The sequence below is a fragment of the Ovis canadensis genome, chromosome 11, assembly GCF_042477335.2.
Source record: "Ovis canadensis isolate MfBH-ARS-UI-01 breed Bighorn chromosome 11, ARS-UI_OviCan_v2, whole genome shotgun sequence".
NCBI classification, from domain to species: domain Eukaryota; kingdom Metazoa; phylum Chordata; class Mammalia; order Artiodactyla; family Bovidae; genus Ovis; species Ovis canadensis.
This window is the reverse complement of record NC_091255.1, coordinates 30,465,104-30,481,448: the sequence shown is the minus strand read 5'-3', so window position 1 is coordinate 30,481,448 and position 16,345 is coordinate 30,465,104. Positions and strand designations below refer to the sequence as shown.

The following is a 16,345-nucleotide window of genomic DNA, read 5'->3' as shown; positions in this document are numbered from 1 at the left end:
ACCTAGACAGCACATTAGAAACCATAGACATTACTTTGCCAACAAATGTCCATCTAGTCAAAGCTATGGTTTTTCCAGTAGTCATGTACGGATGTGAGAGTTGGACTATAAAGAAAGCTGAGTGCTGAAGAGTTGATGCTTTTGAACCGTGGTGTTGGAGAAGACTCTTGAGAGTTCCTTGTATAGCAAGGAGATCCAAGCAGTTCATCCTAAAGGAAATCAGTCCTGAATATTCATTGGAAGGACTGATGATGAAGCTGAAACTCCAATACTTTGGCCACCTGATGTGAAGAACTGACTCATTTGAAAAGACCCTTATGCTGGGAAAGACTGAAGGCAGGAGGAGAAGGGGATGACAGAGGATGAGATGGTTTGATGGCATCACCCACTCAATGGACATGAGTTTGAGTAAACTCCAGGAGTTGTTGATGGACAGGGAGGCCTTGTGTGCTGTAGTCCATGTGGTTGTGAAGGGTCGGACACGACTGATCAACTGAACTGAACTGAACTCCATTTATGGGCTTCTTTCATAGCTCAGTTAGTAAAGAACCCACCTGCAATACAGGAGACCCTGGTTCAATCCCTGGGTCGGGAATTTCCACTGGAGAAGAATAGGCTACCCTCTCCAGTATTCTTGGGCTTCCCTTGTGACTCAGCTGGTAAAGAATCCGCCTGCAATGCAGGAGACCTAGGTTCAATCCCTAGGTTGGGAAGATACCCTGGAGAAGGGAAAGGCTACCCACTTCAGTATTCTGGCCTGGAGAATTCCATGGACTTGATAGTCAATGGGGTTGCAAAGAGTTGGACACGACTGAGCAACTTTAACTTTCACCCCATTTATAGTTATTATAAAATATTAGCTACATTCTTCATGTTGTACAATATACCTATGTAGCTTATTTTATACTTAATAGTTTTTACCTCTTAATCTTCGACCCCTAAATTGCCTTTCCTCTCTGGTAACCACAAGTTCGTTCTCTCTGAGTCTGCTTTTTTTGTTATATTTACTAGTTTGTTGCACGGTTTTAGATTCCACATATAACTGATATCATACAGTACTCGTGTTTCTTCCCTTGGCATCATGCCCTCCAAATCCATCCGTGCTCCTGCAAGCGGCACAGTCTCATTCTTCTCTCCGGCTGAGTAGTATCCTGCTGTGTGCACGTGCCACACCCTCTTTATCCATCCATCTGTGGACGGACACTGAGGCCGCTTCCACAGACTGGCTATTGTGAACGATGGTGCTATGAACACTGGGCTGCATATGTCTTTTTGCATTAGTGTTCTTGCTTTCTTTTGGATATCTATCCAGGAGTACGATTGCCAAGTCATAAGGTAATTCCACTTTTAGTTTCTTGAGCAACCTTTTCCCAAAATACCTTTGAAGAGACACACAAGAAGCTGGCAGTGGTGGCTGCTTCGGGGAAGGCAAATGAAGGCCCGTCATAACACTTCCTTTTCCCCACATGCCTTTCGTTTTTCTTGAAATTTCTTCCAACATGTGAAGGCACTATCTTCTTCAGAATATTGATCATTTCAAATGCTAAAGTCTGTATTAAAAAAAAAAAATCTAAACAGCTACACTTTTATAGGCAGTCTATACTTACTCTTTTTTTGGCAGGATATACAAGATACTATTAGCAGTGGGTTATCTCTGGAAAGAGTCATTTTTATGGCTCACCAATGAAACACTGGCTTTCTCTTGGGCATGACGAAAAGTTAGTAAGTGGAAAAATAGTGTTTAAGTATATACTGAATGAAGGAATATAAATGGCTTTTTATTGCAAGCAGCAGTGAAGCCATGATCTCTGCTGCACGTGTAGCACACTCCCATACATGGAAGAGCACCATGTCCTGGTCCAGGGATTGGGATTCACCTGGTAACTACTGCCTCTGTGGCTGCATCAACTGAAGAGCAGACTCAGATGATCTCAGGGAAAAAAGTCATTAATTGAGCCTTTACAGGAAAGCAGTGCTTCAAAAAGTGCTTCAAAATTATAGTGTTCTACACCACAGCCCCTGCCAATTAATACTTCCCACAAATCCAAATGAAAGAGAAGACGTTCAAGTGGTATTAAGTAGTATTTTACTCTTAAGAACATTTGTAAAAGCTTAAAACAATACAGCCAAGGGCTGAAGCCAGCGACCTTCTGCAAATTTAGGCAAGTCACTTCCACCAGGAAAGTGTCTCAGGCATTTAATTCCAATTCATCTTTGTGCCTAACACTTCGTGAAATGTCAGAATTCTTAGGTGCTAAGCTTGCAAAACATGTTACAGACTCATGTGTAATTTTAAGTGTGCAAATATACTTGGGCAAGAAAGCAAATCCATTTTAAAGCAAGGTAAATTGTTCAAATTATCATCCTAAAAAGTCAAATATTAAAAAAAAAATCTTTCAACACAAGGATGCTGGGTTGCTTTGTCACTGGTTATTGTCTCTTGCTCATTTTGAAACCAAATGCCACACTTAATTAATTAGCCAGCAGAGTCTCATCCTGCCTGCGCCTGAAGGGGAGAAGTGGCTTTATGAAAAGACTCCCTCAGGCTCTATTAGTGTCCTAATCAGACGGTGAGGAGTGGGGGTTGGGGGGAGGGTGTTGGGATCGGGACAAAGCAATCAGTATAGAAACACTACCTTCAGAAAGCACAGGACTTGGGCCTTCTGGATGAATTGAGTGCTCCCAACTATATACTAATTCACTCCAGTGTTCTTGCCTGGAGACTCCCAGGGACGAGGGAGCCTGGTGGGCTGCCGTCTATGGGGTCACACAGAGTCCGACACGACTGAAGCAACTTAGCAGCAGTAACTATATACTGACTGTTGGGATTGTCTGGCCACAGCTATTCCTACAGGGTCCTCCACAGGAAAGGCAATGGCACCCCACTCCAGTACTCTTGCCTGGAAAATCCCATGGACGGAGGAGCCTGGTAGGTTGCAGTCCATGGGGTCGCTGGGAGTGAGACATGACTGAGCGACTTCACTTTCACTTTTCACTTTCATGCATTGGAGAAGGAAATGGCAACCCACTCCAGTGTTCTTGCCTGGAGAATCCCAGGGATAGGGGAGCCTGGTGGGCTGCCATCTATGGGGTCGCACAGAGTTGGACACGACTGAAGCTACTTAGCCTCCACAGGAAAGAAATGTTCCATCACTCCATGACTTGCCTAGCTGATCTTGCAAGTCCTCCTATAAGGTATGCTGCTAAGTCACTTCAGTCATGTTCGACTCTTTGCATTCCCATATACAGCAGCCCACCAGGCTCCCCCATCCCTGGGATTCTCCAGGCAAGAATACTGGAGTGGATTGCCATTTTCTTCTCCAATGCATGAAAGTGAAAAGTGAAAGTGAAGTCTCTCAGTCATGCCTGACTCTCAGCAACCCCATGGACTGCAACCTACCAGGCTCCTCCGTCCATGGGATTTTCCAGGCAAGAGTATTGGAGTGGGCTGCCATTGCCTTCTCCCCTATAAGGTATGGATTACATCAAAGGGGGAAAAAAATGTGGCCAATGTATCAGCTAACTGCAATCAAAAGATGGAAGGCCTATCAATTTTCAAAAGGGCAGAAAGGGGGCGATTATGCAACCTACAGGTTGGCAAAGTTGACAGTGACCCTTAAATAAAACTGTACAGGTTATCACAGTTACTAAACACTTAGGAAAAGAAGTGATCGATTTAGAAGTGAGCATGGGCTTACAGAACACAAGGCATTTCAGACCGTCTTTCCTTGGAAGGGAAACAACAAATACCTAAGTGATAGCAAGCTGTTTGTTAAGGTCTCCTAGGATAAACATGTTAACCAGATGGAGAAATGTGGTCTGAATAGAGATACAATTAGGCTGATTTAGAACTGGCTGGATTTGAAGTGAGTCAAACCACTGCCAGCAGGCTGCTATTAGCCTGCAGGGGGTCCCTGTGCTCTGGGACTCCATCACCAGACATAGATAAGGTCTAGAAAGGGATCCCATAGTTCAAAGTCCAGAAAGAGCAATGATCATTGTGAATAACCGCAAGGACATAAGAAAGATTCCAACAGCCTGCAAAAACTCATCAAACATAAATAAACTGACTTTTTAAGGTGACAGACACAGTACTTGGGACTCTGTTCTTTTCTGTTCAGACATTAAGATTGGTGAAAAGGACTTTTCAAGTTTTGTTAAAAGGAGGTCTGTGAATCAACACTGTGTGATGTGATTATCAGAAACAAGAATGCAATCTCAGACTATGATAATATAAGACTAGATAAGATCTAGAACAAAGGAGGTGCTAAGCTCACCCTTGTGCTTGGTGCAGACCGAACTGGAGTCTGTGCTCTTGGTGTGGGACTACTCTTTAAGTGAGGTCCTAGACAAACTTGGAGAGAGCTGGGATATGAAAGACCAGGATGGTGCAGAAACTGGAATACTCATTATCTGAGAAATGGTCAAAGGACCAAAGGGATCTTTCCTGTGAAAGAGAGAGGAGTTGTTTGCAGTTCTTTAAAGTCCCCAGGGAGATGATGGCGGATGTCAGAATCCTTTCTGACACCTCAGGGCTTCTCAGAAGGGGGCATGTTGCAGTCACTGGACAGGCTCTAGCAGAGGCTAGATGACCGCGTGCTGGGCACCCTCTCATGGGGCTGGTGTACTGACTCTACTGGGCATGCATGACGCTGTTGGCCCAGCATACTTGGCCTCTCCCTCTAGTTACACACCCTCAATTCTCCTGCATGAGTCCCCCATTTCCCAATGCTCAGTCTCCTAGTTCTTGAGCCCCATGCTCTTACTACACAGGCGCAGCTGTGACTTAGGTTTGGCCAGAGTATTACACACCCTGGCCATGGTGACTGGTCCTGAGAGGGCCAAGCTGGCCTCCACCTACAAGAGTTCTGAGAGGCTAGGAAGCAAGCCCAGAGCTGCCGGGGGCCCTCACATCACTGTGAGGAACACCCTGGAGGAGGTCAGGGCCTACACAGAGATGGAGAAGGGCAAGGCAAACCACTCCAGTATCCCTGCCTGGGAAATCCCACGGACAGAACAGCCTGGCAGGCTACAGTCCATGATTCCAAGAGTCGGACACGACTTAGCGAGTAAACCACCAGCAAGTGGTCCTGAGGACAGCCTCGGAGCCACCTGTGTCTACAAGCTGACCTACGCCTGGGCCTCTCAGATACAGGCGACTAGGACCCTTTCAACCCAGGAGTTAACATTCCACAGACCTAGACAAAGAGGGAAATATAGCTAAGAAAAGGTAAAGGATGTGGCATGTGTATAGTCCCGGAGTCAGAGCAAGTTTAAATGAAAGGGAACAACTGAAAAATGGTCAGGGAGAGAGGAAAAAGTATTTGGAACATAGGCAAATGGGCAATGTGTAGACCTTATTTAGACTCAAACAAAACAACTGTTTTTTTTTAAAAAAAAAAAAAAAAAACAGAAACCTCATGAGAAATTGAATTACTGGCTGGATGTATGCTGATATGAAGGAATTACTAGATTTTTAAGATATGATATGATATTGTGGTTATTTTTTTTAAGAGTTACTTAGTGAAATGTTTAAGAAGGGAATGATAGGATGTCTGGGAGTGGCTTCAAAATAATCCAGTTGGGGTGAGGGGAGCTGGTGTCTGTGAGTTGATTATTGTATGTGGGTGCGGGGTGTGCAAGCCGGGGGGCGGTCCCTGTACTATCATCCCCATCTGTGTGATGTTAGAAGTTTTCCATAGTAAAAGGTTAACAAATAAATAAATGACAAGGGGAATAAGCAGAGACCAAGATCTCTCCCCTCTCCTCTGCCAGCTCAAAAGTGAAAATAGAATCCACTCAGTAAAACTGAGCATGCAATTAGTCAAAGAGATAGTCTAGAATCATACCCACATTCAAAGACAAGGATATGTCATCACGTCAACAACTGACAAAGAATGATTATAGTCCTAGTTAGAAACTGAAGAGAAACCAGATTACATGATAGGTTATTAGAAGCAAAGAGCCAGGTGTTGAAAGTAAAGAAATACAAAGAAACAAAAAAGGCTGAGGATCCTTCTCTCCTATAATCTGAGTAACTATTTTTAAGAAAAAAATGGAATGGCATAACGGAACACCTGGGGTACACATTTCAGGGACTCTGACGATGTACCAGCTACTGTTCAAAACAATTTTCAAATATTAACTCATTTAATCCTTAACAACACAACCCTATAAAGTAGATATGATCATCTCCGTTTTACTGACCAGGAACTTAAGAGACACAGAGTTAGGTAATTTGCACCAAAGCCACATTGCTAGAGGGTGATAGAGATGAGATTCAAATTTAAGAAACTCCATCCAGAGTCCATTCTTTTATTTATTGTGCAACAGATTTTAAATATCCACTTATAATGGGGGTATTTTTGAAGGTCTGTGGGTTTAAACACTTTTTTAAGTTGCAGTCAAACTCGTGCCCAAAGGTCAACAAACACTGCCCTCCGACTCTGCCATTCAGAGCTCAGAAGTCTACCCTGTAATTTTTGCCTAGTGCACGTTGTTCTGCCCAATCTTTATTTTTCACGTCAAATCCCCCCAAAAATGAGTAACAGATGAGGCAGCTGTGCTGTAAGCCACCACGATCAAAAGAAAACTGTCTTGACCTGATCATGTATGAGGGGTTGCGGGAGGGGGGCGGGAAGGCAGCGTCTTCTGATTTTAAACACACTCAATCCATTCAGATTTTTATTCCAGGGATATTGACCAAAAAGGACCAAAAAAAAAAACAAAACCGATTCAGCTGGATAAAATTCTCCTAGGAAAACAAAGCAGGAAACTCTATCCCTAGAACGGCAGAACTGACCACACCCTATTTTATGACTACTCAACAATGCTCCAAGATAAAAGCATTATTAACTGTGGAAATATTACTTGAATTACCTGTTAACTGATGTCTCAAAATAATCTAATGGGGAGTGAGTAACGGATGTACTAGAAAGGAATGCTGAACTTTAAGCTTAAACTTTTTAAAAAGGGTTTTTCTGAGGTGTAGCTCATACAAAAATCCATTGTGTATCTGGTCCAAGAGTTATATGACCAGCAAGCAGCACAAAATTTATGCTTGCATTTAATCACAGATGCCACAGAACAAAAGTTTCCATTACAGGCTTTCACTCCAGAGTAACAGCACTCAAGCAACTTTCAATTACTATACTTCTTACTTGTCATAAAGCATAAAGCACATGTTTGAGATTTCACTAGAAGTTAGAACCACAGTTTCTGAAAAACCTCATAAAAGGGAGGACTGATTTAGTCCTAGGATCTCTGCAGGATACCTGAAGTTCAATTTTGTCTTTGAACAAAAGCACGAAAGCAGCCCCAAGGCTTTGCATAGGATGAAGGGGAGTTGGGGGCACTTCACTGGCTGATCTAAAAAAAGCCAGATCATTAAAAGGCCCTTAGAAACCACCACCATGGAAAGGCAGCAACAGAAAAAGAGTTCTAACTCTCCTGCCTTCCTGGCAATAGCAAACGTTTTAAGCGGTTAAACCACCTCTATCTTATTTCAGGGTCTATCATGCATATCTAGAGTGAATCCACTCGGAAAGTGATGTGTTGAAAGAGCAGTTTAGGCTCCCTCCTCTTCCCTGGAGAATGTTTGATGTACACACTTTTTAAGATCCAATTTCTTGAACAGAAAGGACCGAGTTGAATTTAAGAGAGTTCAGCTGTGCACTTTCATCCTCAACACTGTGACCCTGATCTATTAATAATAATCGGTTCTCTTTGCGTCAGATCTCTAACTCAAATATACTTTGAAAAACTAAAATGCTTAATACCTACTGATGACTAGTTGCTGCAAAAATAACACGCATATAGTTTGAGTTCCTTGGAAGAAAGACGCTAGAGAAACACAAATTATTTAGGAAATATAAAAAGTTGGAAGGATAGGCCTGCAGACAGGAGACTGTTTTAACAGACTGAGATTTTTGTGCATGCATGCACGCTCAGTCGTGTACAACTCTTTGCGACTCCATGAACTGTAGCCCACTAGGCTCCTCTGTCCACGGGCATTTTTCAGTCAAGAATACTGGAGTAAGTTGCCATTTCCCACTCCAGGGGATCTTTCCAACCCAGGATTGAACCCGCTTCTCCTGCTTTGGCAGGCGGATTCTTTGCCACTGTGCCACCTGGGAAGACATCTCAAAAAAGGAGAGGCTTGTCTTTTTCTATTTTTGAGCACAGAATTATAGGGCAATGGAGTTACACATCTACTTGCTTGTGGAAGTGCTCTTGAAAGCATTCATTAAGAAACAAAAACAAAAACACCCACAAACTGTGGGTATATACAATTATGCAATTCAGTTAGGGCCTAACTCTAATATTAAATGTTAAAATCAAGCTAAGCACTCATGAAACTGCACATTCAACTCACACAATATGGAAAATACTGTTTTCAAGTTACCAATCTCAAAGTTGCATGCGACCATATTATTACTTTCTGTGACCATATTATTCAATCCTCAGAACTAAAACACTGATCACCTTCCCCTTCCTTTGATTGGTTTCTGTCCTCAAGAAGCTTACAGTTGGACTTCCTTGGGGGTTCAGTGGCCAATGCAGGGGACATGGGTTTGATCCCTAGTTCAAGAAGATTCCACATGCAATGGGACAACTGAGCCTGTGGGCCGTAACTACTGAGCCCACGCTCTAGAGCCCACGAACTGTAACTACTGAAGCCTCTGTACTTACAGCCTGTGCTCCGCCACAAGGGAAGCCACCATAATGAGAAGCCCACACACCTCAACAGAGCAGGAGCCCCTGCTTGCCACAACTAGAGAAAGCCCATGTGCAGCCCGTGCAGCCACAAATAAATAAACACATTTTTAAAAGGAAGAAGCTCTAGAGTCAAATTTTAAAAAACCCCAAACACACACACACGAGGCTAGTTGTTAACCATGTACTCCATCTACGGATGCTCACAAAAGCATCCCACCTAGAGCAGAAAGACACAGGAGTTTATTAGAGCAAGGAAACCAGGGCTGATTTTACAGAGATCTGAACTCAGCCAGGTGAGAGAAGATATTACCCAGGTGGGAGATGAGGCAGAAGAGTTGGGGACCATGTTCCAGAGTTTGGACTTGACCCCAGAAGCTATGAAGAACTACTGAAGAATTCTTCAGCAGAATGACAAAATCAGAGTTGTGTTTTTGAACTTGTCTTTCCATTCTGGAAACAGTCAAGAGCAGCACTGGGCTCAAGAAGGATCTGTAGCCCAGTGCTTATCCATCAGTTCTTTGTGACTGGTTCACGACAGGGCAGGTACAGCAGTGGAGAGTGTGTACCTAGAATGGTTTACAGCAGGTCGACATTCCAGCAACATATAAGCCTGTGATCAATAGTCTCATCTTGTTGAATAGGACAGAGACCAATCTGTGTGCTGTCATCTCAGTGGGGAGCTGTATGTGGTTCAAGCTGTACAGGAGTTATGTATAATAGGGCCATGTGTGTGTGTATGTGTGAACTGATTGGAAATTAACAGAAGGAAACTAATCCTTGACTACTGACAGTTTGAGAAGTTCTAGTCTTGAGAATCAGCGGTCAGCACTGGAAGCAAAGAGCCCATGGAGGAGGCTGCTGTGGCCCGGGTGAAAAGTGAACTCAAGCAAGGGAAGGAAAGAAAGGGTCAGAGCTGAGAGCTGTGACCAAATCAACAAGGCTCGGAGCCTTTTTCGATGGGAGCGGTGCAGGAGAAATCAAGGATGACTCCTGAGACTCAAAACCTCTTAGTCACTTTTTAAATAATGGCAAGACGTAAAGGAACAGTATGCAAGAGCGTCGTCAAAGTCAGGATCAGCAGAAAGATTCTAAACTCAAAGCCATTTTCTTTGAGTGCCTTTGAATAAGCATAATGGTAAGTTAATGAAATACAGAAACCTAAGCACCCTGGTGGTTAACACTGAGCACCGTTGGGAATTCAGAACGTGAAGAAAGAACACATCCTATGCCAAGCCTCCTCTCCGTTTCCCCCCGAAACAAGATCAACAGTAAGGAGCCCAAACTAGTTCAGAATGGGGCCAGCCCTGGGGCCCCAGGTCCTCATAGGAAATAAAGAAGAACCGCCCCTTCCACGGCCCTCCCTGCCCGCCCCACCCCCGACTGAGGGACTTGCTCACCCCCCACCCCAGCTGTATACAATACAAAGCCTTCTTTCTCCAATTTGCTCAGATATTAAAACAAGGCCTCAAACCACAAGGCACAGTGATAAAAAGGGGGTGGGATGGGGGGGGGGGAGAAATGAGTAAATTAAATCAATGATTCTAACCTCAAAACCCACTGCTTTCCTCTGTGCTCTGGTTCACTCCCAACCTGTATCAGAAGAGGAATCGATCAGCAAGAGCTGTGGACAGCCAGTGGGTCAGGCCTGAGCCACTAACTAAAAGATGAGTACTAAACCCCAAATGGCGACAGGTCTGAACAAACCTATCCTACAACATTCCAGAGCTGGGAAGGGAGGCGGCAGTTAGGCAGTGAGGTTTCTACAGCTCCGGGGACCGGGCACCATCCATTTCCCACGTGAAAGAGCAGTAATCCTGCCGCCCCCATGCCGCCCAGATTTGAGCAGCCAGGATCTGCAGAAGACACGCCTAATGGCTTTGGCAAACCACAAAAACGACCATCCAAGTGCATAATTAATCTCTCTCAAGAAGGGTGCCCCATCATCTGAAAGCTCTTATCCTTTATCATGCCTGGCTTCCCTGCCTGGCTGTCTCAAGTTTCACTGGCAAATACAAGTACGAAGCTCAGTAAAATATCAGCACAATCAGTACTTTCAGGGACGTTGTTTCTAACATTTGTTTGCTTTTTTTTCATTTTTCTATATCTTTCTCCTTGATTGTAATCTCTTTGAGAGTGATTCTTGATCGGATCCTTGTATGCTTATAAAAGTCATTTATTTGAAAAGTTAGAAACACACCTCATCACAGTTTTGTGAGTATGTAATGTGATATATACCGAAGGCTCACATATAAAATGAATGACTAAAAGGTTCACAGCCATTTATTAACAAATAATAATTGCTAGCACTTACTGAGCACGCATGATACACCAGGCACGTGTATATTATCTTGTATAATCTTTACAGTAATCCTGTAAGGCGGGTCCTGTTGTCATCTTCATTTTACAGGTAAGGAACTTGAAGCACAGAGAGGTAGGGTAACTTGCACAAGATCACATAGCTAATGAACAGCAGAGGAAGGATCTAAACTCAGGCAGATGGACAAGAGTCTGTATTTTCAGCCACTACACTAGATAGCTTCGTTAAGCAAAGTAGAAAAACAAGATTTAAAAATTCTTTACAGATAATGGAATGAGGAAAAAGCCTCTCAAGGAAAAGTGCTCCTATTATTTTAATCAGACTGTTGTCTTTTATGAGATGGATCCTGGAAACACAGTCCACAGAGGGAGCTGTCCTGGCTGCTCCAGGCTCCTTATGAAGAAGGCAGAAAAGTCCACTGTTCACAGCCGTGCCTTTTCACCGTCTTTTATCACCTGCAGAGTGGTGTGTCAGTGCTGCAGAAATCATTCTCTTGGTGGCTTAGGGTGCTTGATTAGAGGGAAGAAGAGTTCGGAGAGATGGAGCTGTAAGACTGTCAGGAATGGTACCAAATCTTGGCCCATCCTAAAAGCCAAGGGATTGAGGTGAATTCTAAGCCAAGTCTCTGACTCAGTCTGAACCACAATCACCCAGAGCAAACAACCGACTCAGGGTACAGGAAGATACCACTTGCCCTGGCTGAAGAGGGTGGACCAGAGATGCTAGACCAGAACCCCCGACTCTGACACTCCCCTGCTCCAACTTTCTTGTCCGCTTTCTGTGGGGCAGGAAGTTCTAGGACCAAGCCAGGGCCCAGCAAACCTGTCCAGAGCAAGACCAGTGGTACTGCATTTTTTCATGTCAGGGCGCACACGCCGATCAAATGTTTTCCATCAGGCATTCAGCCCAGGCATAAATGGGCTTCTCTGGTGGCTCAGTGGTAAAGAATCCACCTGCCAATGTAGGAGACTCAGGTTTCATCCCTGAGACTTGGGTTCCATCCCTGGGTCGGGAGGGTTGGGATGATCCCCTGGAGAAGGAAATGGCACTCCAACATTCTTGCCTGGGAAATCCCATGGACAGAGGAGCCTGGCGGGTTATAGTCCATGGGGTCACAAAGAGCCGGACATGACTTAGCACACATGCAAAGGAGTAGATCAAATCCCCAAAGTCCAAATGTTCACCATTTTCCAACTATTCATCACATTTTCTCTCCAGAAATCTGAAAAACGTCTATTAACAAAACAAAAAACAAACCTACTTATTAAAACAAATCTAACTGCCTTAACTTTAGGATTATATGTTTCCTGACAACAGAACTCTTATGAAAGCACTCAAAGTTCTATTATCATCTAATAATTTCTACACAGCTATTTATATGTGTGCTTGGAAGCCAAAAAATGAAGCTTCAATTACCTTTGCACTGACCACGAAAGCAAGCAGAAACAGAACAATGTTCCATAAAGAATTCTTTTTTTTCAAAGATGCGGGAATCCTATTAGCTGGTATTCTCTCACAGTTTCAATCAAGGTGAGAGAAGCCAGGCAAAATGCAGTTTTAACATATATGGTTATCCCTGGACTTTCTTACTAAATAAGGGGGAAATTAATAAAAGAAGAAAAAAATACCACACAGCATTTTCTTTCCCCACCATAATTTTTCAATTTTCTTTAGAGAAATGCCAGCCAATAACTAATTAGAACCATATCCTTTGTTATCCCAATGGGAAGTATACGAATGGTTTTAAGAATAAATGTTAATGAGAACTTGAAAAAAATTAGTAATCTGGAACTTTGGTTTCCCTTCAATGTAAAAACAAAATCCTTTCCTTTAATGCTATTTTTATCGTTGGGTGAAACAACAGGGACAGGGTCCATCAACAAGAAGGTAAGTGACCACTGAGTCAGTACCCTGAACTGGGGGTGTCCTGGGTTTTTCACTATTATCACAGAATTGGCATCACAAGCACACAGATTTCTCAGCACCCCGATTTCAAACAAGAGAGACAAAAACTCAAAGTTACAGAAAAGGAATGCTTTTACATCTCTTTGGTTTCAAGGGAGAGAATAATTTCTTCCAAAGTAAGTACACAGCTGTTATAATTTCCAAGAGTATGTTTTCCATAAGAAACCCAGCCGGATAGAGCCTTTTTACCTGGTATGTCACCATGAAAGAGAATGTTACTAAGATCAAATCTTAAGTTGCCTATTCACGAAAATCCAGGGGCAGAAACTACCTTCTCAAAAAACGGGACTGGTTTTGAACTATAGAATGTGAGTCAGAAAAACTCCGAGCAAAAAATAAGTTGGTAAGATGCTAACACACCATGGTGAGGGCATGTGCCAGCAAACTGAAGTGCATTTTCAAATCAGGGTCTGCCCTGTATCATCTAGACCCTCATCTTGGTGGAATGAACAGGTACAGGCCGGGGTCACAAACCACTTTTTGTGTGTGTACGCAAAAGGACTTGGTCAGACATAGTGAAGCAGGCATGGCTTGTTGTCGCTGTTGTTCTTCAGTCGTCCAGTCATGTCCAACTCTTTGCGACCCCTGGGACTGCAGCATGCCAAGCCTCCTGTCATCCTCTGTCATCCCCTTCTCCTCCCACCTCCAATCTTTCCCAGCATCAGAGTCTTTTGTCACGTTAAATATTCTTTTTGAAAAAAAAAAAAGGTTTAGGCATTTTCATAACATCTCAATTTGCTCCTTTTTTACTATCCAGAAAATGTATTTCCATCACTTACGGGGGAAAACATAACAATAGGCCTTAAGTCTGTAACATTTTACCATCATTGTGTATTTGCAAAAGCTAGAAATAATTTGTAATGCCCAATAAGGACAGTACTTTACACAGACTTTGGTCTACAATAGATCTAGGCTATAATAATGAAAACATTTCTTGATAAATCACTTTCTGGACATTACTCCTCCCCAAAAGGATCATAAAAACTATCACTGAGGAAAACAAAGGATTCCCATGTTTTAAAGCAAAAAAGGACTGGCTAGTCCTATTCCTGCACTGTACCAAGCAGATAAGTCAAATATGGGCAAGATCATCTAAAAAGTGGTGAAAACGCAAAGTGTTGCCTCTGTGTGGTTTGTGAGACCATGTTTTTCCAATGCTAAATTTACAAACTCTATTTGTTAAACTGTGTTTCAAACATTGCTTCTGTGGATGATTTACTTGAGACGTATGGGGCCACAGTATAAGCCTTTTACTCTCACTAAATCTAAATCATGCTTCTCAACAAGATTCTATAGGCATTAAAGAAACACATGGCATGCCCTTACCATCCTCCGGAGTGGAATCTAAACGCTCCCAGCAGAGCCCTTCTGTCCACTCCATAAACAGAGATTCTCCTCAGGAAAGAACCCCGTTGGATTCACACGTTGCAGCAGGCATACTAATTAAGCAAGAGCGCTCCAAAACTTTTTCTGTTTCGATTCATGGCAAAATTTCCTGAATTCGTTTTATTAAAACAGACATCTTCATCCAACAGACACACTCAAAAATCCAAGCTAATTTCAGCAGCAAACTCGGGGGAGAGGAGGGGTTGAGAAGTTGACAGAGGAGTGTAAATTTCCCCCATTCTCATTCTTCTGGTCAGTCTGCACTTAAGGAATCGGTTCAGCGTTTAATTCGATGCCAAGACACCAGTGGCCCACCAACCAAGCCACTAATAGCCACACGGACGGGTCTGGTCCAGTGCCCGGGAGGTATCAGGAGGGATGGCTGGCTGGACAGCCAGACAATGAAAGGCTCCCTGGTGGCCTCTAGTTCAGTCCGAGGGGGGAAAAGGGGGAGCGGAGGGAGGGCAAGGGGAGACGACCAAGCTCCCTTCTCGCCCAAACCCACGGTCAGCGGCCGACACCCCCACCCCAGGGCTCCGGGGGACCCGCCCTCGGCCACAGCAGGAGGTAGCCTCAGGAAAGCAGATTTCTCTCGGAGAGAGAGGAAACTTCCTGGTTCGGGCATTATGGGTAGGGGGCCGGCGCCCTACCCCCCACCACAGGTAGCCGCGGGGAGTCGAGGGCTGAGGGAAGGAAGGGGCCCCCTCCCCGCGCCTCAGCCCGGGGCTGGGGGTCACCGAGTCCGGATCCCCGACCGCAGCCACCCGCTACGGGAGGCTCCCAACATGTGGGGACCCGGCCCTCGACTCCCCAGGACATGAGTCAGGGTCCCGGGGGCCGAGGGGTTTCAAAGTTCCCCAGCGGGCGCGGCCTGGCATCGACACCGAGTTGCCGCCGCGGGAACCCCGATCCAGCAGGGTCCCGCGACGCGGGGCGGGCAGAGGTAGGGGACGCTGAGGAGCGGCAGGGGAAGCGCGTGCACTACAGGAGGGGGCAGCGGGGGCGCCAGGGGCCGCGAGGACCAGCTCCCGGGAACGCGCGACGAGGCCGGCGCCGCTCACCTTCCTGTGCTTCTCCTTGTAGGGTAGCGCCAGCCACGGCATGTCCCGCACGAAGTCCTGCCATTGCCGCTGGTCCTGATCCGAGGACACGAAGACGATCTCCAGGCGGCGCCGCGGCTCGGGCTCCGCCGACGCCCCGGCCCCCGGCCCCGGCCCCGGCCCCGCCGCCGCGTCCCCCCGCAGGCGGCCGTAGAAGGCGGCCAGACTGGCGCTGAGCTGCGCGCAGGGGGCGCTCAGGCTGCAGCCGAAGTAGAGCCCGAGCAGCGAGATGCCGCGGGCGGCCAGCGAGTGCACGTCCACCTCCTCGCCGCCACCAGTCACTAGCTTCTCGCCCAGCAGCTCCTCCAGGAAGCCCGACATCCTGGCCCACCGCAGCCCGGGCTCGCAGGCACCCGGGCGGGCAGGCGGCGGCAACACCGCTCCCTCGGTCCGCGCGGCGGGCGGAGGCGGCAGCTGCTGCGGCGTCGGCGGGCACAGGCGGGAGGGGAGCCACGCCCACGGCACGCCCACGGCACGCCCCCTCACCACGCCACGCCCCCTTTGTAGCCGAGCTTGCCTCCCGAGCACTGGCTGCGGCCGGCGGCGCGGGCTCCCGCCGCGTAGCCGAAGTGCTCCCGAGATAGCCCCGGCGAGAAGGCTGACCCGAGACTCTCCGGTCTGTCGGAAATGCCTGGGACCTAAGTGAAGAAAGCAGAAGGGGCCGCTGAGCCAGGCTTTCCGAAGCTGCAGTCCGCGCAGGCCGGGCTTGGCCTCTCCCTTCCCTCCCATTTCCTCTTCGCTCCCGAATTCCAAATTCTCTCCGGAATTCTCCAAAGATTCCCACCCGAGTTCTCTTATCCCTCCTTGTTCTTCTTCCCTGCACTCTCCCTACCCACAGCCTATCCCGTTGGCCGTTTGT

The 16,345-nt window shown here is 45.9% G+C and overlaps 1 protein-coding gene across 1 annotated transcript in view; it reads right to left on the bottom strand.

The window, feature by feature from the left end:
- The window catches only part of NXN (nucleoredoxin), a 161,724-nt gene extending 145,784 nt beyond the window's left edge, over positions 1 to 15,940 (bottom strand). The window contains exon 1 of the mRNA XM_069603055.1: positions 15,448 to 15,940. Within this exon, the coding sequence (XP_069459156.1) occupies positions 15,448 to 15,807 (360 nt within the window). The 5' untranslated portion in view covers positions 15,808 to 15,940. The remainder of the gene's footprint in view (positions 1 to 15,447) is intronic.
- Positions 15,941 to 16,345: the final 405 nt, after the last annotated feature.